Source organism: Vipera ursinii (genome assembly GCF_947247035.1).
Source record: "Vipera ursinii genome assembly, chromosome: 3".
Classification (NCBI taxonomy): domain Eukaryota; kingdom Metazoa; phylum Chordata; class Lepidosauria; order Squamata; family Viperidae; genus Vipera; species Vipera ursinii.
In genome coordinates this window covers 190,224,703-190,249,005 of record NC_139516.1, presented here as the reverse complement: position 1 = coordinate 190,249,005, position 24,303 = coordinate 190,224,703, and the positions used below count along the sequence as shown (strand labels likewise).

General features: G+C 39.8%; 1 protein-coding gene across 5 annotated transcripts in view; it reads left to right on the top strand.

Annotated features, from left to right (window-relative positions):
- The first annotated feature begins 2,608 nt into the window (after nt 1–2,608).
- RNF19A (ring finger protein 19A, RBR E3 ubiquitin protein ligase) overlaps nt 2,609–24,303 on the top strand; it is a 46,629-nt gene continuing 24,934 nt past the window's right edge. For 2 of the 5 annotated variants that reach the window (XM_083360803.1, XM_083360799.1), the window contains exons 1-4: nt 2,609–2,806; nt 6,151–6,274; nt 19,950–20,728; nt 24,089–24,297. In XM_083360803.1, the coding sequence (XP_083216929.1) occupies nt 20,133–20,728; nt 24,089–24,297 (805 nt within the window). In that variant the 5' untranslated portion in view covers nt 2,609–2,806; nt 6,151–6,274; nt 19,950–20,132. Of the gene's footprint in view, nt 2,807–2,967; nt 3,460–6,150; nt 6,275–19,949; nt 20,729–24,088; nt 24,298–24,303 lie in introns of those variants that run through there. The other 3 variants (XM_083360802.1, XM_083360801.1, XM_083360800.1) reach the window with 3 other exon arrangements.

The window sequence follows — 24,303 nt, the reverse complement described above, 5'->3', positions numbered from 1 at the left end:
TTAATTCTAACCTGGCAAGATAAAGTTAGCCATCTTTAGAATCTCCTAAACTGCCTTTGCTGTTCTAATGAAAGAAATATCTAATTACCTTTATCATCTTATTCCATAAAAACAACTGACAGCTAAATTTTGGGGGATTATCCAGATGACTCGTTCACAATTAACTTTCAGCTGAACCACCATTTTAACTGAACTAAATTAAAACAGAAATTGCTTTGCCAAAGAGGAAATGGGTTAACAAAAAGAAGACACATATTTCTACCTAATTTGCAAATATTTATTGTGTATAGATGCAAATTGAGGAATAAATATAACTTACATATAATACAACTCACCATTGTGGAGGAAGACTGTGACTAGATCATTTTGGTGCTTCCTTAATCTGCTGCCTATGCTTTTATATAAGACTTCAGACAGGACTCAAAATAGAAAATGCTGTCAAATAAAGGACAGTTCTCTAAAGACTCTCCAGCAGAGGTATGCCTTCAGGAAAGTAGGGCATATGGCCACTCCAGGTATTGTTGAAGGGCTAAGACAATGAAAAATGAACAAAGGAATCTTTAACTCCATCATTTTCAGTAGGAATAAAAACAGAAAATTTGGCAAAAAATTCTGTAAACCCTATTTGTTATGCAACTGAGAGTTGAGGCAGGACTATAGTTATGCTGGATATAAGATAAGAAACTGCTGATCTGCTACTTGACTATGTTATTTTAATTAATTTATATGAAGAAATTTGATGCTGCCCTGCCAATAAGAGAATTGGTCTAAAAATGTAAATTCAGCACAAATCCTACTAGGACTTTATTTCCAGATAAAGAATCAGAAGCTATTGGGTTCTTGTATAGTTGATTATTCATAAATCAGAGGATTCAAATGTGTTTTCAAATCTTCAATTCCCAGTACTGGGAATTTAGACTTGAATAGTATTCAGGCTTTAATTTATAATCTGGATTTTTTTAGTTCCTGAGAAAATGTTCAGGATAGGGAAAGGCAGAACCTAAATAGAATTAATATTTTTATGAGAAAAGCAACACAATTTCAGATCAAAGTGAGAAAATACTGTTTTGAAAGTTTCTATAACATGTTCCAAAACTGATAATTACTAGTGTAACAGTATAGCTAATAACTAAATAAAATACAGTCAAGCTATTTCAAGTGTCAATTTATAATTTGCTCCTTTTTTTCTCTTCTCATCCAGCTGGGTGAGAACAAGCAATAAATAAAATTCAAGCTATAAGTGATAACAAGTGATAAAATAATTTATTCAAGCTGAAGGTAAGAAAGAAGAGAGAATTATTCCAATTTTTTTTACCAAGAGACAAGATGGTCCTTGGCATTCAGTATACCTAATCTTGCAATTGCAATTGTAAAGATACTACAAGATTTATTTGTAAATACATATAGAATATATAGGATCACACTACTATAAATATATTAACATAATACAGATTAAAGCCAAAGTTGCCAGGGTATAAAATATACATATTTAGTATATATTTTTAAAAGGTGAACAAATTCTAATGTAGGATAAGTAGACATGTGTACTAGGCTGCATCTCTAGTTGCATTTTACCAAACCAGAAACTGGCCTGTTAAAACCTTTTTGTCATTTCTCCATGATCTTGCCTTCCTCTCGTCCCAACCCATGAATTACAGCAATATCGCTTGAATCCTGGGAGTTGAAGTCCGCCTATCTTAAAGTTATTACGGTTGAGAAACACTGGATTAAAGTAATATTTTCCACAGGTGCCATCCATAAGGTCTGCTCCACGCTCTCTAAAATCTATTAGGCTTTGTCATTCCTTATCTTGGAAGAAAATCAGGCTACCAGCCCTTGCTGGGATCCAAGAAAATCAGAAAGCAAGTGCAAAGGGCCCAGGAAATTTCACGCTGCCTGTCGGTTTTTCCACCCTGGAGCAAATATTACCACACAACTTACTAGCGGGAGCGGCCCCAAAGGCCTCCGCTTCCGGGCCAGCTCGTCCTTTGTAGCCCCCCTCTTCTTTTCTTGGCCAAAGATTAAACCAGGGGTCTTCAAACTTGGCCCTTTTATGACTTGTGGACTTCAACTCCCAGAATTCCTCAGCCAGCAAAGCTGGCTGAGGAATTCTGGGAGTTGAAGTCCACAAGTCATAAAAGGGCCAAGTTTGAAGACCCCTGGATTAAACCCACAAAAGCTCCTAGCTATATTTATGCGAGCGGAGACAAGCCTAGCCACGGTCTCCGGAAGGCACTTTCTCTCTGATCTTCGCAAGAATTAAGCAGGGCTTTGCTCTTGCCCGGGGGGGGGGGGGACCCTCGGCCGGTCGGCAACGGGAAGGGCCGTGTTCCGCGAGGGAGTCGCTTTCACCCGAGTCCCCTTCCTCCTTGAGGAGCAAAGCGGAGCTGCCTGGTTCCCGAAGGGGCCCCAAGCCCTCCCCCTGGACGCGCCGCCTTGCAGGGAGAAGGCAACTTTGAGAGAAAATGCCGCCCGCGCTACCTCCCCTGCGCACCAGGCCTCCTCTTTCCTCGCCGCCGGCGGCGGACAGACACCGGGTTCAACCCCCCAGGCGGCCCCGCCTCGGCTGTGAGCTCAGCGGGGGAGCGAGGCGGAAATCTTCCCCCTCTGCGGGCCAAGCCCAACCCTTCCTTGCCTGGGGCCTGGCAGCCTCTCCTCCTCCCCCTCCCCTTCCTCCCCCTTCCCCGCCGCTCTCCCTCCTTTCCTCACACGCTCGCTTTCTTCTCCCCTCAAAGGCCCTTCCTGTGCGGCGCGGGTCTGCCGAGGAGGGCCCGGCCGCTTGGGGCTCGCCGCCGCCGACTTCAAGGTACCGGGAAGGGCGGCGGGAGGGATTATGCCGACGGGGCTTCGGGGGCTTAGCTGCACCGTGGTCCGGGGCTGACGGTGGCGCGGGGCGGTGGGGGAAGTCCAGCAGAAGCCGCCTGGCAGGCAGCGAAGGCAGGAGGGCTGCTCGAGCCAACGGGCGGCGGCGGCGGCGGCTGGGAAGGAGGGACGTTTGGCTTTCGGCTCCCGGGCGCGGAGTTGGCTTAGGCGGCGGCGGCGGCTCCTCACATTGCTGGGGAGTGAAGTCATCGTGGCCATTGTCTCCCCTGAGCTGCCCGCTGGGCGGCCAGAGGGGGGACCAGCCGCGAACCGTGGGGCCAGCCTTGTTAGCCGTAAGCCGCCGGGCAGATCCCCCCAGACCGTCCCGAAGAGGTTCCTCGGGCTGTGCCCCGACCCTCCCCTCAGAGCATGCGAGGGGGCTCTTCGGGGAAACCGAGCAGTCCCTGCGGATCGCGGGAGTCCCCCGATAACTTTTCCCGGAAAGAACTTCTCAGCAATCGACGCCCTCTTTTCCCGGCCGAGTCTCTGAGGCACCTCTCGCTTCTCTAGAAAGGAGGAGGGCGGCGTAAAGCAGCGCCACCTTAAACCGAAGCCTCCGAGTAAGTGGGAAAGCCGCGCTTCCTACAAAATAGAAAGGTAACCCAGGCCAAAAAAGGAAGTCCATTCCCAACTGACGGGGGGAAAAATGTTTTTTTCCACATTCAGCCACAGATATTAATGGGCGGGGGGGGGGCGAGACATAATAATCATTTATGTCTAGAAAGGCTGTAAGACTACGGCTTCTCCTTCCCCTCCCCCCAAAATACAATTACTTGAAAGGAATTCAGGTACTTTCCCAATTAAAAAAACGACGTATAACCGTCGTTGTAATTTCTTTGGAAAACTAAACTCTAATGGGCATGCTTAAGTAACGATATTTTCCTGTAATTGTACAGTAACACTTTAATGGAGAAATATTTGGTGCTCAAAAGGCAAATAGATTATGACCAGCCCTTGCAATAGTTGACATTTTACTATGCTGTTAATTGAATATATTTTTCACAGGTTTAGATGGTAGTGGTTTCAAATTGCTTTACAGAGACAGGCTAGCAGACGTTGAAAAGGCAAGAGAGATTATGCAGTGTGGGAATTTTTAATGCTACTATTACAGTAAATGTTTTTTAAAGCTTAGGTCAAAAAAGCTGTTTCTGAAATTCAAAGGATGTCAGCATAAAATAAGGTGGAATTTTCCTTTCCTTTTCATTAGTCAACAGCTGTTAGCTATTGACTGTTCTGCTTAATGGAATTATTGCTAGCTTCTGTGTTAGGAACCTAAGTTTAAGGAAAGTACCTTCAGTGATCGGAGGAGTATGCGTATGAGTAAGTGAGAAAATCCACATAATGGTATTGTATAACTTATTGTTGGCAGATCAACCTTACCACCTTAAAATGTAAGTTTTGGTGTATTGCGTCAATTCCTCAACATAGGTCATCTTGATAGTCACTGAGAAGAGAGTAAAAGAAGTGGGTAAAAAAAAAGTCAGAGGTGGTTGTACAGGACTAGAAATGTGGGAGTGAGGGTGAATCTTAAATGGTTTTGTTCCTGTCATTCTTTTTAAAAGTGACAAAGCATTGTTGAAAAATAGAAGTGGAAAGCCTGGTTCAAACCAAGTTACTGATTTGAATAGTTAATTGGGAAACTTGTAGTTGGTTTGGAGACAACCTTGCAGTAGTGATTGTTGTCAGATTGCTATAGTAGAACTGAAGCCAAGTGTGTATCATTTCTTTATTCCAGTTCCCTGTGGGATTCATACGCTTATATAGTTTAAGAGTACCCAGGAATAAACATTCTATCATGAGTCTCAAACTACAAACTAGTTATTTATACTTGTCATAATATGTTAATACAGTAATTAAATCAGAATTAGCATATTTGTAGTATCAACTCTACATCTCAGAATCCTTGTTTGTTGGTGGCACGCATAATCAGATGGGCTTAAAAAAACGGTATAATGGGGGTAAGTTGTTGACACAAATGCCCTTGAAACTTAGTGTAACTAATAAGTATAAGAACAGAATGTTAACATTCTTGGAAAAGTGGCTTTTTGTTCTGACGACAGTGATATTGGTGGTGGGATTTAAGAAATGAAAGGTTGAGAAACATTGTCTTAAATACTTGGGATTTGTACTTAAGTCATTGTGGTCAGAATTCCCTACATAGCCTGTAAGGAAATGTAAGCAAGAGGTTCTTAAGGTGGATGTTTCTGTGCTTTGTCTTTGGAACTACATTATTAAGAACTACAATACAAAAGACTTATGAAAAGAAATTAAAATACTGAAATTGTGAAGTTTGAATTGGAAGCAGTTATTTGATTACATCTCTTTTTGGAGACATATGCATTTTATTTTAAATTTGTATTACCTTCTACTTGCACAATAAATCTGCTTGCACATTTATTAAAGAGTGTTTTTAGTTGGTTAATGCCCACTGTACAATATGACTGCCCCTCCTGTAATGCTTATCTAAAAGACATGACAATGTTAAATGAATGGGAAAGGAGGGGGGAAATGAAGCTTAGATACCAGTGTTTATTCTGGCCACATATGGAAACAGGTAGTCTGTTAGAATTATTGTCCATAGGTAATAGCTGATGGAGAACCAAAGCTGGGTGTTTGCAATATGGAGATGGAATAGTCTTTCTCTTTTCTTCCTTCATTTTGCAGCCTTATCAGGTGATTGGCAAATGGGAGAAAGCATATTTTCTTATCTTTTTCTGATGTGACACATGATTGTATTGTCCACATCTGTTTATGGCCTTCTTTCTCTTAATTGTTTAGCTTTCCATGGTTGTTGACAGGTATTTGCTTGATTGGATGAAGATGGCCAACTTTGCAGAAAGATAGGATTATTTTTAGGCCTCATTTTCAAACTTCCATTCTTCAAAATAATGTGAGCACAATCTTCATTTTTATTAAATGCCAAGAAAAAAAGAGGAAAGGTTTTACTTAGTGTTTATTTGAACACCAGTCATGACTTTTTCCATATTTTCAGTGTGCATTTGTTGCCTTGTTTTTACTATATTGTCTGATAGAGAATTATTCAAAACTTGAATGCTATCCAACTGGACCAATAAAGTTATTGCTTCAGTATTGTTTGGATTTTTTTTTCTTTATCTGAATAGTTATTTTCACTTGCAGTCTGTGCTTGGAAAATTAATAAGGTATAGAATTTTAAAAAAGCAAACTTTTGACAGGTCCAGTAACTTGACAGGTTTTTTCTTAAAGCAATCCAAATATTTTTTAATGATAGAAGGAAACTTCTATTTTACTTCTTTGTTTTTGTTTCAGATACAAGATTTGTTAACTTAAAACACAACCAACTAATTTATTAGATGGCTGCACTACAAATTTGAGCATGATCTTTAAGATTCTATTGCTGGCTGACACATGGAGGCTTATTTCATTCATTAAGGTAATATCTTGATTTAATTATATTAATTATACTTAATTTTCATGAATGTAGAAATATTATATTTTCTGTTTTGAAATAAAGGATATATGTTGAGTAAATGTACTTTTTCTAAAATGTGACACATTTGTGTTCAAAACACATGAAATTTATTCTCATTCAAATTTCTTCTGTAATTTAACATTTTTCAAGGTCTCTGATAATATAGTAATTAAACATAGAATAAACATAGAATAAATAATACAGTTTAGAAAAAAAATAAATTGTTAACAAAATTTTACTAACCACTTTGTTCTCATAATCTCTATATAGAGCCATAATTTAGATTTCCAACTCACAAGCTAAATGATCAAAAAGCAACTGTGGTGCTTTGAGCAAGCATTCTTCTAATTCTTAAGTCCTGTACTCAAGCTTTCCTTTATATCCAACAAGAACCATGCATTTCATTCAATGCCCAAAGTGAAACAGTTTTAGCATATTTATAGGTAAATTGTATAAAAATTGTAAAATTGTATAAAAATTGTAAAAAATAAAATACCTATAACCTACTGTTTTCTCTTTTCAACCCTATCAACATCTTATCAAGTCTGGTTATAGCATTATAGGTAGTTCTTGCTTAATAACATAATTGGGCCCAGGATCTTAGTCGTTGAGCAAAGCAGTTATTAAGCATCATTGCTTTGCTCAGCAACCACAATCCTACCACTCCTGGATAGTGAAGCAGATGGAGGAAAGAGCTGCATGCCAGAGGTTTTCACCCTGAAATGTTCCTGCAATTCCATGAAGGATTTCCCTTCCCCTCTTTGCAAACATCATTCATGGGGCTACAGGAACCAGCTGAAATCTTCAGGACTTCAGTTTTGATCCTCCAGCCCACCAAGAATTTCCCCTCCTCACAAGATTTGAACTTTATTTTTGTAGCTTGTAGAAAGAATTCAGGTCCCCTCCACTTGCATCCTTCCCTACCAGTTTCTCCATTGAATTCCTGGGAAAGCTGATAGAGAAGGTCGCAAATGGCGATCACATGGTTTCAGGGTGCTTGGGAACAGGTTGCAGATGTGAACCAGTTGCCAAGCGCCCAAAATGTCAGGTCATGGTGGGCTTGGTGGAGCGAGATTTTACGAAATCTGTTTTAGTGGCCATTGTAATTTTGAACAGTTGTTAAACAACTAGTCCTAAGTTAAGAACTGATGGTATAGGATTTGCAAGTATAAGTCAATCAAAATAGAGCTGGAAGGGAACTTTTTCTTTAATCCCATTTATATCCCGCCCTTCTCCGAAGACTCAGGGTGGCTTACAATCTAAGCACAAACCAATGTGCTTAGCAATAGCCTTCATTCTATGTATATGCCTGCTTATTAGGGCTTTCGCCCCCCCCCCCCAAGCGGCATTATTACAAAGTCAGCTTATTGCCCCCAACAATCTGGGTCCTCATTTTACCTACCTCGGAAGGATGAGGTCTTATAGTCGACCTGTCTGTTCAAGCAGGAGAACCTGTACCATTTCAGACAGATGGCTGTCCAGTCTCTTCTTAAAAACCTCCAGTGATGAAGCACCTACAACTTCTGAAGGCAAGCTGTTCCACTGGTTAATTGTTAGGAAGTTTCTCCTTAATTCCAGGTTGCTTCTCTCTTTGGTCAGTTTCGATCCATTGTTTCTTGTGTTGCCTTCTGGTGTTTTGGAAAATAAGTTGATCCCCTCTTTTTTTGTGGTAGGCCCTCAAATACTGGAATACTGTTATCATGTCACCCCTAGTCCTTTTCTCTAGACCAGGGGTGTCAAACTCAATTTCATTGAGGGCCGCATCAGCATTGCAGTTGCCCTCAGGGGACCGGGTGGGTATGGCCTGGGTGGGCGTGGCCTACTGGGTGGGCGTGGCTAGAGTGCATATGGCCTACTGGGTGGGCATGGCCAGCTCTACATCGTTCGCATCAAGGGTGCCTATGGGGGCCTGGGCAGGAGTGGGATAGATCTGAGGGTCTCTGGCAGAAGGAGGGTCTCTGGGCCAGGGCCAAGGCAGTGGGGGCCATTCCCTCACTGTTTCCAGGATGGCTTCGCGGGCCACATGAAACCACTTCGCGGGCCGGATCTGGCCCGGGCCTTGTGTTTGACATGTCTGCTCTAGACTAGTCATACCCAATTCCTACAACCGTTCTTCAGATGTTTTTGTCTCCAGGCCTTTAATAATCTTAGTTGCTCTTCTCTGCACTTTTTCCAAAGTCTCAACTTCTTTTTTGTAATGTGACCAAAACTGGATGCAGTATTCCAGGTGAGGTCTTAACTAAGGATTTAGTTAAGTATTAGTGGTACTAATAGTTCACGTGATTTTGATTCTATGCCTCAGTTAATACAAACAAGGATTGCATTAGCTTTTTTGGCTGCTTCCGCACACTGCTGGTTCATGTTTAAGTGATCTTCCACTAGGGCTCCAAGGTCTCTCTCACAGTTACTGTTTTTGAGCCAATGTTTAGCCTAATCTATACTTGTATTTTTGGTTTTTCCTGCCTAGGTGTAAAACCTTGCTTTTCTCCACATTAAATTTCATTTTGTTGGATAGAGCCCATTGTTCAAGTCTGTCAAGATCTTTTTGGATCCTGAGCTTGTCTTCTGGGGTGTTAGCTATTCTTTCCAGCTTAGTGTCATCTGCAGATTTGATGAGTTCTACTTTTATTCCCTCACCTAAGTCATTTTTGAAGATATTGAAGAGTACTGGGCCTAAGATGAAGCCTTGTGGTACCCCACTGCTTACTTCCCTCCATTTAGATGTAGTACCATTAAGTACCATGAAGGACTAGAGGGCAGGTGCTTTAACAGAAGGCATCCTTCCTAGGCCCATCAGGTGATTCTGTTTAATGAATGGCACCTGGAGCATGCCAATTCTGTGTGTGTAGAAAATGTAATAAAACAATTCCATATAAAATAAAGTACCGTATTTTCCGGCGTATAAGACAACTTTTTAACCCATGAAAATCATCTCAAAAGTTGGGGGGTCGTCTTATACGACCAGTCGTCTTATACGCCGGAAAATAGTACATAAATCAATCGAGCGCCCCCGTTCTTGCAAAGCAACTTCAAACCTCCTTAGTCCAGTCCCCCCTCCAACGTGACACTCCCTTCCCACCCCCAAGAGCCTCTCAGCCCCTTCCCCTCCCCCTTGCAAACGCCAGACCCCGGGAGCTCTTGCGTCTATTCCAAAGGGTGGGTGGAAGGAAAAGCCCCTTTTGGCTCCGGCTTGGCTGCAAGTCAGCGAGCCCGGGAAGGCACGCCCTCCCCTCTCACTGTGGAGGAAGCAGGGCAGGCTGGCGTCTGGCGGGAGCCGGCAGGGCAGTCCTGTGCACGCGCGCGCTCCCCGGCTCCTAAGGAGTCCTCGGGGAGCCATGGCAGGCGCCTCACGCTCTTCCCTCTTGAGGCAGCATCGGCGGAGCCGTCCGGCATTGGGTGGGAGCCGGCAGGGCAGTCCTACACACGCGCGCACTCTCCGGCTGCTAAGGAGTGCTCCTTAACAGCCGGGGAGCGTGCGCGTGCGCAGGACTGCCCTGCTGGCTCCCGCCCGACGCCGGATGGCTCTGCCGATGCTGCCTCAAGAGGGAAGAGCGTGAGGCGCCTGCCATGGCTCCCCGAGGACTCCTTAGGAGCCGGGGAGCCCGCGCGTGCACAGGACTGCCCTGCTGGCTCCCGCCAGACACCAGCCTGCCCTGCTTCCTCCACAGTGAGAGGGGAGGGCGTGCCTTCCTGGGCTCGCTGATTTTCCGGCGTATAAGATGAAAAATCTTGAAAATCATCTCAAAAGTTGGGGGGTCGTCTTATACGCCCAGTCGTCTTATACGCCGGAAAATACGGTATTATCCAAAATATCTTTCCCTACTGTCAACTACTGAGGACCTTCCAGTCTAAAAGCACTACAACAAAGAACTGTTTTTGTCACATCTAAATGAGGTTAGCAGGTATCTTGACTTTAATGGGCAGACTAAGATGCATGAGAGATAATGAAAAAGCTGTCCTCTGGTTTCTTGTTTCCTTCATGTTTTGGATAAGTGCCCACAATCCTTCTTCTGGCTTAAACCATGTCAGGTAGGCAGATGCAACTGATATGACATCTTTCGAAAAGGTACCATCCCAAGTGATGTCAACCTATATAGGTAACCAGTAACACCTTGAATAGAACCTTGGTGGTGCAGTGGTTAGAATGCATTATTGCAGCCTAATTCTGCCCACAGCAAGGAGTTCGATCCTGACCAGCTCTAGGTTGACTCAGCCTTCCAGGCTTCCGAAATTGGTAAATTAAAGACCAAGATTGTTGGGGGCAATATGCTGACTCTGTAAACTACTTAGAGAAGGCTGTAAAACGCTATGAAGTGGTATATAAATCTAAGTGCTAGTACGGATATACCCTCTCCAAAGTAGAGATTATTCTACTGAATTGATTAATGCAAGCCAGTAGGTGAGCAGCTGCATTTTGTGCCATTTGCAACTTCTGGGTCATCTTCAAGGGCAGTCCCATATTGAATGAATTGCATTAATCTAAGCTGACCCAAGGGCATGAGTCATTGTCTTCTTCATGACAATGGTCTGAGTCAGTGTCTTTATCATCATCTGCTCCAGGACAAATTTGAAATGGCTGAGCAACTGAAACTGCCAAAGCATCTTCTGGGCATGGCTTCCACTTGCTATTCTATCAGGATCTTAAGTCTGAAAGGACTCCCGGATCAAAGTTCTCTTTGAGAGGAGTGCAACCCTATTAACAGTAATAAATGGAACTTCCATGGAACTGTTTGGATTTTCTCTTAATAACATATCTATTTTGCTGAGTTTCTGTATGATTCTATTCCACCCACCAGTTCATCACAATTTTCAGGGCACCGAGCTAAGATTTCTATTGCATTTTCTGCTCAGACTGCATGCCTCAATCTGTACTCTGAATAAGAATGATGTACATGGCCATCTGGGGCCTCTTTAGATATTTAGGGTTTTGTTGTTGTTTGTATGATTTATAAGCCACCTGACTCCTCAAACCTCTGAGCATCTTAAAGAGTGTATTCCAAAGAGTTTCTCTAAAACTTTAAGAAGTGATTGAAAATTGTTTAGGATAGCTGAATTTATTTCCTGAAGAGCTTTGTACCATTACCTCCTTCAAGACTGACAGTGCCATCCCTCTTTTAAAGGTGCATTTGTCATTTTCTCTATCCATGCTGTACTTTCTTTGCTGGTCATTTATATTAGATAGGGACATGAATGTAACATTCAGATGGCTGGACTCTGTCCACTTCTTCAGTTGTCACATGTTCAAAAAAAGTGTTCATATGATCTTACCTCAGCCATCTCTTGAGATCCCTGTTATCCAACATCAAACTCATAACAGAATGTGAGCAATTTTGTCCAGCAGTAGGATCTTCTGGACTCAAATTTCTGAAAAGAAATATCAATGGGAACAGCATAGAGACATATTAATGCTTTGTCACAGAGTAGGATCAGATATGAGCTTTTTCTTAAATAAAAGAAATCACTGTGTTATCATCTCCCACGAGGCTTGTTAAAGTACCATAGATTCCGGCGTATAAGACTACTTTTTAACCCATGAAAATCTTCTCAAAAGTCAGGGGTCGTCTTATACGCGGGTGCTGAAACTTTAGGGATAGGGCTGGCTGGAAAACCTGCAGCGGATCTCCCATTTAGTCTGCGCAGGGAAAGCGGGACCAATTGGAGTAGAAGCTGCAGTCTGTGATTTTTTACAGGCTGGGGTCTGGGCTTCTTTCCTTCTAAAGTTGAAGAGCAGCTGTAGGCAGGTGGGGAATGCAAGAGCAATTTGAAAGGCAGGTGGGGAATGCGTAGAAGAGCAGCAGCTTAGCTCTAAGGACACATTTGACTCAGGAACTGGGCGGGCTGGCTGGAAAACCTGGAGCGGATCTCCCATTTGGTCTTTTTTTTAATCCCATTTATATCCCACCCTTCTCCGAAGACTCAGGGCGGCTTACAATTTAAAGCACAAATCAATGTGCTTAGCAATAGCCTTCATTCTATGTATATGCCTGCCTATTAGAGCTTTCACCCCCCCCACACACACAAGCAGCATTATTACAAAGTCAGCTTATTGCTCCCAACAATCTGAGTCCTCATTTTACCTACCTCGGAAGGATGGAAGGCTGAGTCAACCTTGAGCCTGGTGGGATGAGAACCTGCACTAATTGCAGGGAAAGCTTTAGAGTGAATTAGGAAAAGTGAAAAACTGAATTAGGAAAATAGGAAACGGTTGCTAGAATTGGGTATGTGTAGTTTAACGAAGAGAAGGGTGAGGGGTGACATGATAGCAGTGATCCAATATCTCAGGGGCTGCCACAAAGAAGAGGGAGCCAAGCTATTCTCCAAAGCACCTGAGAGCAGGACAAGAAGCAATGGATGGAAACTAGTCAAGGAGAGAAGCAACCTAGAACTAAGGAGAAACTTCCTGACAGTTAGAACAATTAACCAGTGGAACAACCTGCCTCCAGAAGTGGTGAATGCTCCAACACTGGAAGTTTTTAAGAAGAGACTGGAGAGCCATTTGTCTGAAATGGTATAGGGTTTCCTGCCTTAGCAGGGGGTTGGACTAGATGACCTCCAAGGTCCCTTCCAACTACTACTACTACTACTACTACTACTACTACTTCTTCTTCTTCTTCTTCTTCTTCTTCTTCTTCTTATTATTATTATTATTATTATTATTATTATTATTATTATTATGTTTAATCCACTTGCACTGTTTTATGTTTACATGTTTGATGACAAACAGCCTTATGTTTAAGTGGCAGTTTTCCTACTAAGTACCTGCATGTCATAAGCATTTGAATTAAAATTACCATATTAAAATCAAATCTGATGTTTTTTAATTTTTATTTGGTGTGCGTTGGAAGAGGAGTAGTCTTATACGGTGAGTATAGCCCAAACCCTATAATTTAACAGGAAATGTAGGGGGTCGTCTTATACGCCCAGTCGTCTTATACGCCGGAAAATACGGTAGCCAAGTTTTAATTGGTCTCTTGAATCCCAATAATATCGAGACTAGTTGAACTTTTAGGGGTAGAGGGAGCTTGGTTGGGAAGGGAGTTTGCCAAGGAGGAAAGGTATACTAGCAATACCCATTTTCATGCATGTATGAGATCTCGATACAAAATATCACTACTCCTCACCTGCCTTGCTATTGAGGGTGATGATCTTATCTACCTTCCCGGCATGCCTCCTGTTTGCCAGAAGCTCGCTACTGCTTGTGGCTGCCTAATCTTCTAGTTTTCTGTTGAGCCACATATGTGGTGGGGGTGCATATTCTCTTTTGAAAACACTGGAAGCTCTCTAGAGCTGGTCCTGATTAGCTACCACATCTGAAGATAGATGATTCTTGGCTATTTGTTCTAAGATGTCAGTTTTAAAAGAAAATCCAAGGTATTTGAATTACTTAGTTTGGTTGTTATCAATACTACCACTTTTCCAATAATGGCATCATATAAGATTATCAAAGTAGCTATACTCTGATCATTATAATTGACAATGAGGCCATACTCTTTGTATAAGGGACAAATTTAATAGAAAGAGCTGTAGGTGATTTTCCAGTTGCCTGACATCATGAGACCTAAGAATTTTTCAGAGCTAGACGATTTTTACATGAACAGTGAAGAAAACTTTCAAAAGCAAGTATAAAAAAAATATAGAGTCCGAAGGAAATTTTTGGAACCTCTTATTTTTTCCAAAGGAAGTATTGCACTCAAAGAGTGTATAAATCTCTTCATCTACCTTATTCACTGGTTTTTTTATTTTGAATCTTGAAACAAGTAAACACAAATATAATAATAAATATGCATTTTAATGTATAGAAAGTTGTGTTTAGCTTTGTCGCATGCAGAAGTTGTGTCACCTTCTGCTACTCGGGAATTCATCGAAACATATAGTTTGACCAGGGATGTTTAAATATAATAATAATAATAATAAGTTGGAAGGGACCTTGGAGGTCATCTAGTCCAACCCCCTGCTAAGGCAGGAAACCCTATACCATTTCAGACAAATGGCTCTCCAGTCTCTTCTTAAAAACTTCCAGTGTTGGAGCATTCACCACTTCTGGAGGCAGGTTGTTCCACTGGTTAATTGTTCTAACTGTCAGGAAGTTTCTCCTTAGTTCTAGGTTGCTTCTCTCCTTGACTAGTTTCCATCCGTTGCTTCTTGTCCTGCCTTCAGGTGCTTTGGAGAATAGCTTGACTTCCTCTTCTTTGTGGCAGCCCCTGAGATATTGGAACACTGCTATCATGTCACCCCTCACCCTTCTCTTCATTAAACTACACATACCCAATTCCAGCAACCGTTCCCTATATGTTTTAGCCTCCAGCTTTCTGCCTTGTATTTGCAGCTATACTATCAACATTTCTTTATAGAAGACTATCGTTGACTGCCTCAACAGCAACCATTTCTCCTGTGGCAGGAATTCATTTTAGTTGTGTTGCTTCCAGTGTGACCATTGTAAGAAATTATTGGGATTACAGTACATAACTCATTTTTCCTTTGAACATAAAATATGTGATACTCATATATACTACAGAGGTTGCTTGGGCTGACAAAGCTGAAATAACCTTCTGTCCTAGATGAGAATGTTATTTTTATGTGGCTTGTTTGAGTGAATTTGCAAAGGTGAACTGGATTGTTCTTTTTACCAGAAACTACATTGTTTCAAATGCTCCCCACTGTAGAATTCTGAAGCAGGGGTTTAAAGACAAGACTGAAACAATCTATAGTAGACTATTTCTTAATTATTGATTTAGCAGCATCTGACTGTAAATAACTCATAGATCACTTGTCTGTATTTTTTTTCATAATCAACACTTTCCTTATAAAAGTAATTTCTTTTTATGTCTGATCACATACTTTCCAATCCATGTGTTTTAGGTTTAATAGTTATAGTCTGAGCCATTTCCTGTTTTTCTGCTGTTATGCTGCCAGGAGTAGAAACTGACTGGTCAGCCATTTTTAAAGACCTTACAAGTAATACAGTACTGTTAATTGTGAACAGAATTTCTAATGATTGTTTTGTCTTTTAATTTTGAAGTGTTGCTTAAAATGGGATTCACTAGAAGTGCCAACTAATAATCTTAAAATTAGAATAAAGTAGATGAGAACAAAGAAGCCTGATTTTTGTTAAAAGTATTCTTTTAACCTCTGAATGCCTAATTCTTTGTTAGTATTATTAAACTTCAGACTTTTTATTTGTCTGGCAGCCTCAAGTTCAAAAGCGTTTGTTATGATGAATGTGCAGAATTTGTAGCTTGCTCTATCCTTTATGTAGTAATCATACCCGGTGTTAATAGTAGACTACAGTAGTTGAGTACACAACCATCTTCCACCTATTTTTTTCTATGCACAGAAAAGGTAAGAATGTACTTTTACAGCAGTAACCTGTGTCACATAATAATTGAGCTACATTATTATTAATAAATTAGCAATTTAATAAGAACTAACAAATCAGCAATACAAAAAAGCACAAATAAAAACAGCATTATTTAAACAAGCCAAAACAATAGTATAATGCTATACAAGCTGGTGTAAGAGGTTGTACATGAAAGTTCACCAGAGGTCTTCAAATAAGTTGGATAATCATCTCTCAGAGATGCTTAGTGTCACATTCTCCAAGCATGGGGTTAGATTAGGTAAAGGTAAAGTTTCCCCCGCACATGCGTGCTAGTCGTTTCCGACTCAAGGGGCCGGTGCTCATCTCCGTTTCAAAGCCGAAGAGCCAGCGCTTGTCCGAGGACGTCTCCATGGTCATGTGGCTGGCATGACTAGACGGCAAAGGCGCACGGAACGCTGTTACCTTCCCATCGTAGTGGTCCCTATTTTTCTACTTGCATTTTTTATGTGCTTTCGAACTGCTAGGTTGGCAGAAGCTGGGACGAGTAACAGGCGCTCACTCTGTTACGCGGCACTCGGGATTCGACCCGCCAAACTGCCGAACTTCTGATTGACAAGCTCAGCGTCCTAACCCACTGAGCCACCGCGTTCCTTTGGGGTTAGATTAGATAGCCTCTAAAGAACATTCCAATTCTATAATTCTGTAAGACTAATATTAAAATCAAAGACAAAATCAAGTTAGGAATAGAGCAGCCCTGACTTCCTTCACAAGACAATTTCATAAATGAAAGACTTGGTTTATTCTTCTTTTTAAGAAAAAATCTTGCTTTATAATAGCTGGCTGTTGAGTGTTTCTTAAATTGCAATTTAATAATTCAAGATTTTCTTTTAAATTAATATCTAGATAGAAGAGCTTGCAAAGCTTTCTAAACTTTTTATGTATTGTAATTTAAGAGTATTCTAATATCAAATAATCTCAGTTCATATTAGCCAAAGGATTATCACATACTACTGAAATATGCTTAGCCTGAGAACTGTGTTTCTTTGATCTATACTGCACAAGTAGAGAGGTTTAGCTAGTCATAGAATTCAATTGCATATGATGTTTTCAAGCTGTTTACATAGAGCGGATATATAAACTGTTCATTTGAATTGCTCAAAGGATTTTCCAATCATTTAAAAGAACCTGGGGTATATAAAAAATTTAAATATTCAGACAGTTGCACATAGTAGATTTTTAAGAGAAGGGATATCACCATTTTAAATTTTTAAATCACTTTAGCAAATATACTGAAGTAGAATACTATAAAAAAGAATCAGGTTAGTTGCATTCTGTAAATCGCACCCCCTGGCTGCAATTCAAAACATGTCCTCACGGGTTAAGATTGGAAATAAATTTGGCAGGAGAGGAGAAAATTCTGTTGTATTTGCACGGCATTTGATTTATCCACCAATTTGAAAGATAAACTTTTATTTCAAGAATTATCTGTATTATCTGTTTGAACTCAACAAATAGAAGCATAATATTCAATTACCTTCTGCTTAATTTTTTTTCCTAAGGGGAAAAATTATTTGTTGTTTTACTAAAAATATATATGACATCACAGGGACATTGTATTTCATAAGTTACAATCCATTCAACGTAGTTCTTATTGAATAGTTTCTATTAATGTGCAAGCATTTATGTTAACTAAATAACATAACACGGTTGTTTAGTTATTTAGTATAGGTGTCTACCTTTCATGTTCCTTTTTGTGATGGTTGATTTTTAAACTGATTTGAATAATGGTTTAAAATTTTGTTCTTTTGCCTGTACTAATTTCTCAATATTTACATTGGTTTGAATTTAAGTTTCCTAAATAGGGACTCATATTTACAAGATTCATGTTTTGTAACACTGTTTAAAAATAAATATCTTAAAATTGTATCTGCTTTTCTTTTTGATCTATTCTAAGGGTTTGAGCTGATTCAGGCTTGTTTGTATTAATACAGTAAAATTATTCATATTTAATCACCATATAAAACAGCAATAATAAACCTGCAGCAGATTTATTAGCCCATCTTAACTATTTTAGCTCCTAAACTCTTTTAGAACTTTTTCTGCCAAAAGACAAGAATAATGTTCTTTAAGTGAATATACCTGGTTAATGTTTATCCTTTTTACTTAATACAGATGCTAGATATCTTAACTATTGTTTAGGAGTTCCACATGGTTCTCTTATACCCCTCTTGTTTAAATTCTTCCAATTTGAATAAAATTATTTTTTCACTACAGCAGTTTCAGATTTCAGTTTAATTCTAGTTATTCAGTTCTTTAGCTGTAGAATACAAAGAAACATGTTTGGTTTTGACTTAATCTAATGCAGGGGTGTCAAATTGTTGGCCGGATGCATCATCAGGAAACAGCACCCACCCCATTGCCAGCAATGGGAGAAAAGCTCCGAGACTTGAGTTTGACATGTCTGATCCAATGTATTAAGTGAATTGTTGTGATTTCTAAAACAATTATCACTTAGTAATTGTGGCTTCTGCTGCATTGAATTTGAACAGGAACATTTAAATGCAGATTCTTCTTAAAATTACACTTTGCCTGTTAAGAATCAAAATAATTGCATCATCCCATTTCTATGGAAGCCTTTCTGATTTTGTTTCAGGGACTCTAAAATGCTGCATGTTAAGATAATAATTAAATGTCAACATTCAATGTATTGTGTATGAAGGGGTCTTTTAAAATGCAACTTTAAATGGGGTGTGTGTGTGAGTGCAATTTATTCCTGAAAATATAACAAGCCTTCATGGCTTACAGGCTTAAAATAAGTGCCAAATAGCTTTTCTGTAGTCGTGGAGATGTTCTCACAGGTTGAATCTGGTTCCTGCACAAAATACGATTTATCTATTATTGCTTTTGTAATTTCTTGGCTATAGTATGGAAGGATGTATTATGGTAGTCTCCTCCCTTTACTTCTGAACTTCAATTACTACTACTGTAACAATTGAACTATTTGGAAGTTTAACTTCTTTAAGTAATCTATTGTATCCCAATGCAGGGAAACATTTTCTGTTATTTTTAGGTGTAAGAAGTAAAGATTAATTACTGTTTTAGATTAGAAGCATGTTGTGTCTTAGAATTTCTAAATTACCTTCCTTCCTCCATAGAGAATTAAACTAAACATTTGTTCTTCACAAATTCATAGCTGTACATTTTTATGGTTTTGTTTTGGAAGGAGTAATAGAAGAAATCAGTAGTTTAATTTTTTTTCACTATATGATAGACATTTTAGATGGCACTATTAAATTTATTTCTTGTACATCACTTTTTCCTTATAATGATAGCTTGACCTGAAAAGCCACAAGCCAGAAACTAAAAATGTACACATTACTTTGTGTAAGTTTGTGGAAAATCTTTCAGGAAAGCAGCACCTAAAAAAAACAATTATACTGTCAAAAAGTCTCAAATAATGCAGGGCACAATTTCTGGAATTCTTTCCATCCTCTTTATCAAATACATCTGTATTTTATTCTGTCTCCGCGTTTGTTTCTGGTTTCCTATTGCATGACTTCTAAGTGTTTGCTAATATGTGGGTACTGGTAAATGAAAGATAGGCTACATGTGTTCTGCTTTTGTCCAAGTGAAGGGTTAGGCAGGTTGGGGGGGGGGGTAGATTGAAAAGCTGCTAGGCTTCTGATCCATTGCTCAACTGCCTGTCACATAATAACATATTAGGAGATTCTCCCCCCCCCCAAGTCTTCATTTTCTGGTTTGCACCAAACTTGGTCCCATTCTGTTCAGTTTTGGAGAGAAAGCTGTGGCAACCCACTTTCATATCATTACCAAGAATACTGCATTGGTGCAGTATTGAAATCTTGAAGATGTCTTTAACTTTAGGCATATCGCCAGAACACTAGATTTTTTTTTATTTTAATTAATGCTGCAAACATTTCCCATTTATAAAGTTTAAGAAATGTCTCCCTGGATTTTTTTCTTCCTCTGATAGCATCAGTTTTAGGATTGGCAGTTCACTGGTTAAAAATCCTGAAAAGTGAGAGCAACCTTTTCTTACAAAATAGAACAGTACCTATATATGTTGGCCCAAAACTATAGGTTTCCTTTTTAAAAATGACAACTGGGAATCTGGAAATTACGTTTACTTGCTCTCTTGCTAATTGACCGAAATGCAACAGGTGTATGAAGCAAACCAGATGTAGTTGAATATTAGGTAATTGTAAAACGAATAAGCAGACTAACACCAGTCCTTTGCAAATAATGGGTCTGAATGAATGGGGTGTCATTTTTATGTATCTCTTCCATCTTTTTCAGAATTGCTGAGGAGCATTTTGAGGTGGATTACATATTGTGAAGAATTTGCTGAATGAACAAGATCTGACCATGCATAACAAGACTTAAGCTGCCTTTCCTTTTGTGACTTAAATATGCTGCTTTTCAATAGTGCTTTTGTCTTTACAACGGTCATAGCTGCATGTATTCTTTGATCCGTTTCTGATGAATGTTATGGCCATGAGTTTACATCGGCAAATGGGATCTGATAGGGATCTGCAATCTACTGCCTCCTCTGTAAGCTTGCCTTCAATTAAAAAGGCCCCAAAGAAAAGAAGAATCTCACTGGGATCTCTCTTTCGAAGGAAAAGAGATACGAAACATAAAGCCAAGGATGCAAATGGTGGCGTTGATGGGATTGCAAGTATTGAAACTATACACTCAGAAATATGCCCAGACATGAACTCTATTTTATCTGCCTATATGTCATCAGACAGTGGAACTGCGATCTGTAGTAAGCAGATGGGAGACTTCATAGAATGTCCCTTGTGCCTTTTGCGGCACTCTAAGGAGAGGTTTCCGGAAATAATGACTTGTCACCATAGATCTTGTGTGGATTGCTTGCGTCAGTATCTCCGGATAGAAATCTCAGAGAGCAGAGTTAATATCAGCTGTCCAGAATGCTCTGAGCGATTTAATCCCCATGACATTCGACTAATTTTAAATGACGACATCTTGATGGAAAAATATGAAGAGTTTATGCTTAGACGGTGGCTTGTTGCAGACCCTGATTGTAGGTGGTGTCCTGCTCCAGACTGCGGGTAAGTGATGTGTTTTTGTATCCATAGCCCTGTTTTATCTTTTCTTGATTATTAAATTGCTTGTACAGTATATAATGTCTTTACCAGAGGTTTTATTTTTTATTTCAGGTTTTTGTCTCTTTTGACATTCAAAAATAGTTTGTTGTTACTTTAATAGCAGAAAAATTAGAGAATTGAGAAACAGATTCCTGTCTTCTCCTATCTTCTCAAATGCCAGTACCTCACGCTCCAGAATATTAAAGGGGGTTGTCAAGTTTTAATGCAGCCTCCAAAGTAGGTAGCTTTCAATGCAGATTGTTAACTTGGTGCATTCTGGAGGAAGGCCTTTCTACACTAAGCACATAAAAAGGGATTTGCCTCTCCTGTACTTCATATACTGTACCAACCCACCTCCTCATCTGTGTGGTATTTTAGCTTACCTTTAGTGCTTAAACATTTTTAACTTCACATTTTTTATTTTTAAATAGTAAATTTAAAGTTTTTTAAATATAAATTGTGAAAGTTGGTATAATTGTAATTGGCAACAAAAAAATTCATATAAAAGAGCCAACTGTTAGTTCTGAGTAAAAATGTAAGAGATCATAATCTGCTTTTTCCTTAATGTCAGAGGAATTTATTTAAATATTAAACATATTACATATTGTTGCAACTTTTTTTGGTCTTAATTATATAATTTACCACTTAAGAGGTTTTTTTTTAAAAGAACATGTTTATCTTCACCAAGTTCAAACATACTTTGTTGTTGTTAGTTGCGAAGTCGTGTCCGACCCATCGCGACCCTATGGACAATGTTCCTCCAGGCGTTCCTGTCCTCTACCATCTTCTGGAGTCCATTTAAGCTCACGCCTACTGCTTCAGTGACTCCATCCAGCCACCTCATTCTCTGTCGTCCCCTTCTTCTCTTGCCCTCAATCTTTCCCAGCATTAGGCTCTTCTCCAGTGAGTCCTTCCTTATCATTAGGTGGCCAAAGTATTTGAGTTTTAGCTTCAGGATCTGGCCTTCTAAAGAGCAGTCAGGATTGATCTCCTCTAGGACTGACCGGTTTGATCGCCTTGCAGTCCAAGGGACTCGCAGGAGTCTTCTCCAGCACCATAGTTCAAAGGCTTCAATTCTTTGGCGCTCAGCCTTTCTTATGGTCCAGCTTTCACTGCCATACATTGCAACTGGGAAGACCATAGCCTTGACTATACGCACTTTTGCATTTTTATTAAGAAACTTGTTAATCTAACCTATGTTAAAAGCACATGTAAAGTCCAGAAGCACCATATGATCAAAGATAAGTGTAGCTGAATATGGAAAGAAAATTCTTGAAGCTATGTGAAGAAGTATATAAAATGTGGAGTACATTGATAACTGGGAAGGTTAGGATTTTTAAATACAGAATGACAAAGAATACATTTTGAGATTGAATAGAGCAATTAAATTACATTCATATCCATGCTGCCTATATTTTGTATACCACGTTTCTCTTCAGATAATCATACTTGTTTCAAAATATTGCACAGATCTGCAATTATGTGCTTTTATCATTTGTGTATGGTTCTAATACCACATGTGAATTTATTCACAGAATTTCATTCACATGCACACAATTATAAGAGAACTTGTTAATTTGTTCCAAAGTATTGTGGTTCCTTAATATTTTATTTTGATATAACATTTAAGGCAAAATCCTACTACTGTAGTGTAGATAAAATATAATTGCTATCTAACACATTTCAGTAAAGACATTTATAAATAATAATGCATGTATGTATGCATTATTGTTAGTATGTTGAACTGTGTAATATTTTCATAGAACTTTTAATTAAAGTTCAACCAATAACAATACCAGGTATGCCTGTATGAGAATTCTCAGTTTTTGGTTTTATTTAGCCAGTGGCATCTACAGAGGTTATGCAGTCACTAATACACAAATATACTGGATTGTCATTGACAAGGCTGAAGTTGATTGCAGACAGTCCTTGATTTATAACCAGATTTATAACCGCAATTGGAATCTGTTGATAACAGTCCATAAAACATGACCACATTGCTTAGCGATGACCTTTCCTGAAGTCCTGGTTACAAACACTGAATCCCCTGGTTATTAGGTGAGGCAACTTCCGGCCAGCTTCCTACAAAATTAGTGAGTCCCAGGCCCACAAGTGGATAAATGGCTGTTGCTGAGTGGGGAAGGAAGGTGTGCAAGGTGAGAGGAAGGGTGAGGGTAGATATGATCCGGTGCACAAAAGCTATGGCATGAATTGGTAAAGATGTGAGATATGCAAGAGCCGTGAGTCAAGGAGGATGTAAGTAGGTGAATGAGAGGCACCACATGAGTTGGAGAAGGTGCATGTTTGTGTGAAGGGTATGCAAGAGGCATGCATTGGTGAGAGTACATGAGAGGTGCCATGTGAGTTGGTGAGGGTGTGAGGGGTATGCAAGAGGTGCTGTGCAGGCCAGAGTGGGTGAAAGGAAGCTGCAGCGAACGTCAGGGAGATGTATGAAGGTGTGCTTGGCTGGGACAAGCAGAAGGGCTACGGGAAGGTATGTAGATGAGGAAGATTATCCCGGTGACCTGCGACCTTCCACATTGACTTTCTGGGAATGTTGCAGATTGTGATCATATGTTTACAAGGCCCTATGTCAACTGGTCATAAATGCAAACAGGTTGTCAAGCATCCAGATTGCAATCATGTGATTGGGAGGGTGTTTGGGGGATTGAAACTCCAAGGAATGATCATAGCCACCATTCAATGAGCCCTTGTATTTTGGAATGGTGCTGACCATGGGTGTGTGTGCTGTGTAATTTCAAGAACAGGTCATACGTTTTTATGAGCCCCTCATTAAGTGAAGACTGTATTTCAATTTATTTTATTTGAAACAATAGAGTTGGATTCAATCTTGCAGAATAGCACAATGATGCCTGTTACTTGAAGTTTGCTAAATTCTACTATAGGATCTAAGCCTAAAATATACCGTACAAAATTAACTAGAGCTCTATAAATGTTGTTGTGTTTCTACTTTTATAAAGGATGATGTGTCTTAATAGCAACTCAGCTATTTTAATTAGCAATATGTAGACCTGAGAAAATCACAGCGTACGACAATATCTGGTTGACTTTGGCTGTTTTCAGAAGAGTTAAGAAGAAAAAAACTAGTTAATAATGATAAGACACTACAAAGAAATTCCAAGCTTAGAGAAGACTAGGGATTTGGGGAAATCTTAGAAGAAGGCAGTTCTTGACTATTTATACATTGTTGCCAAGAAAACATGGATCTACCCACATAATTGCCAGATGTCTAGAATGACTTGAGGGAGGCTTTATCTTAGTACAGAGAATAAATACTCTTCCATCTATTTTTGAATATTTAAGGTATGCAGTCATTGCTTTTGGCTGTGCAAGCTGTCCTAAACTTATGTGTGGGCGTGAAGGCTGTGGAACTGAATTTTGCTACCACTGTAAGCAGATTTGGCATCCTAACCAGACTTGTGATGCTGCTCGTCAGGAAAGAGCACAAAGTCTACGTTTGCGAACCATTCGTTCTTCATCCATTAGCTATAGTCAGGAATCTGGAGCTGCAGGTATTT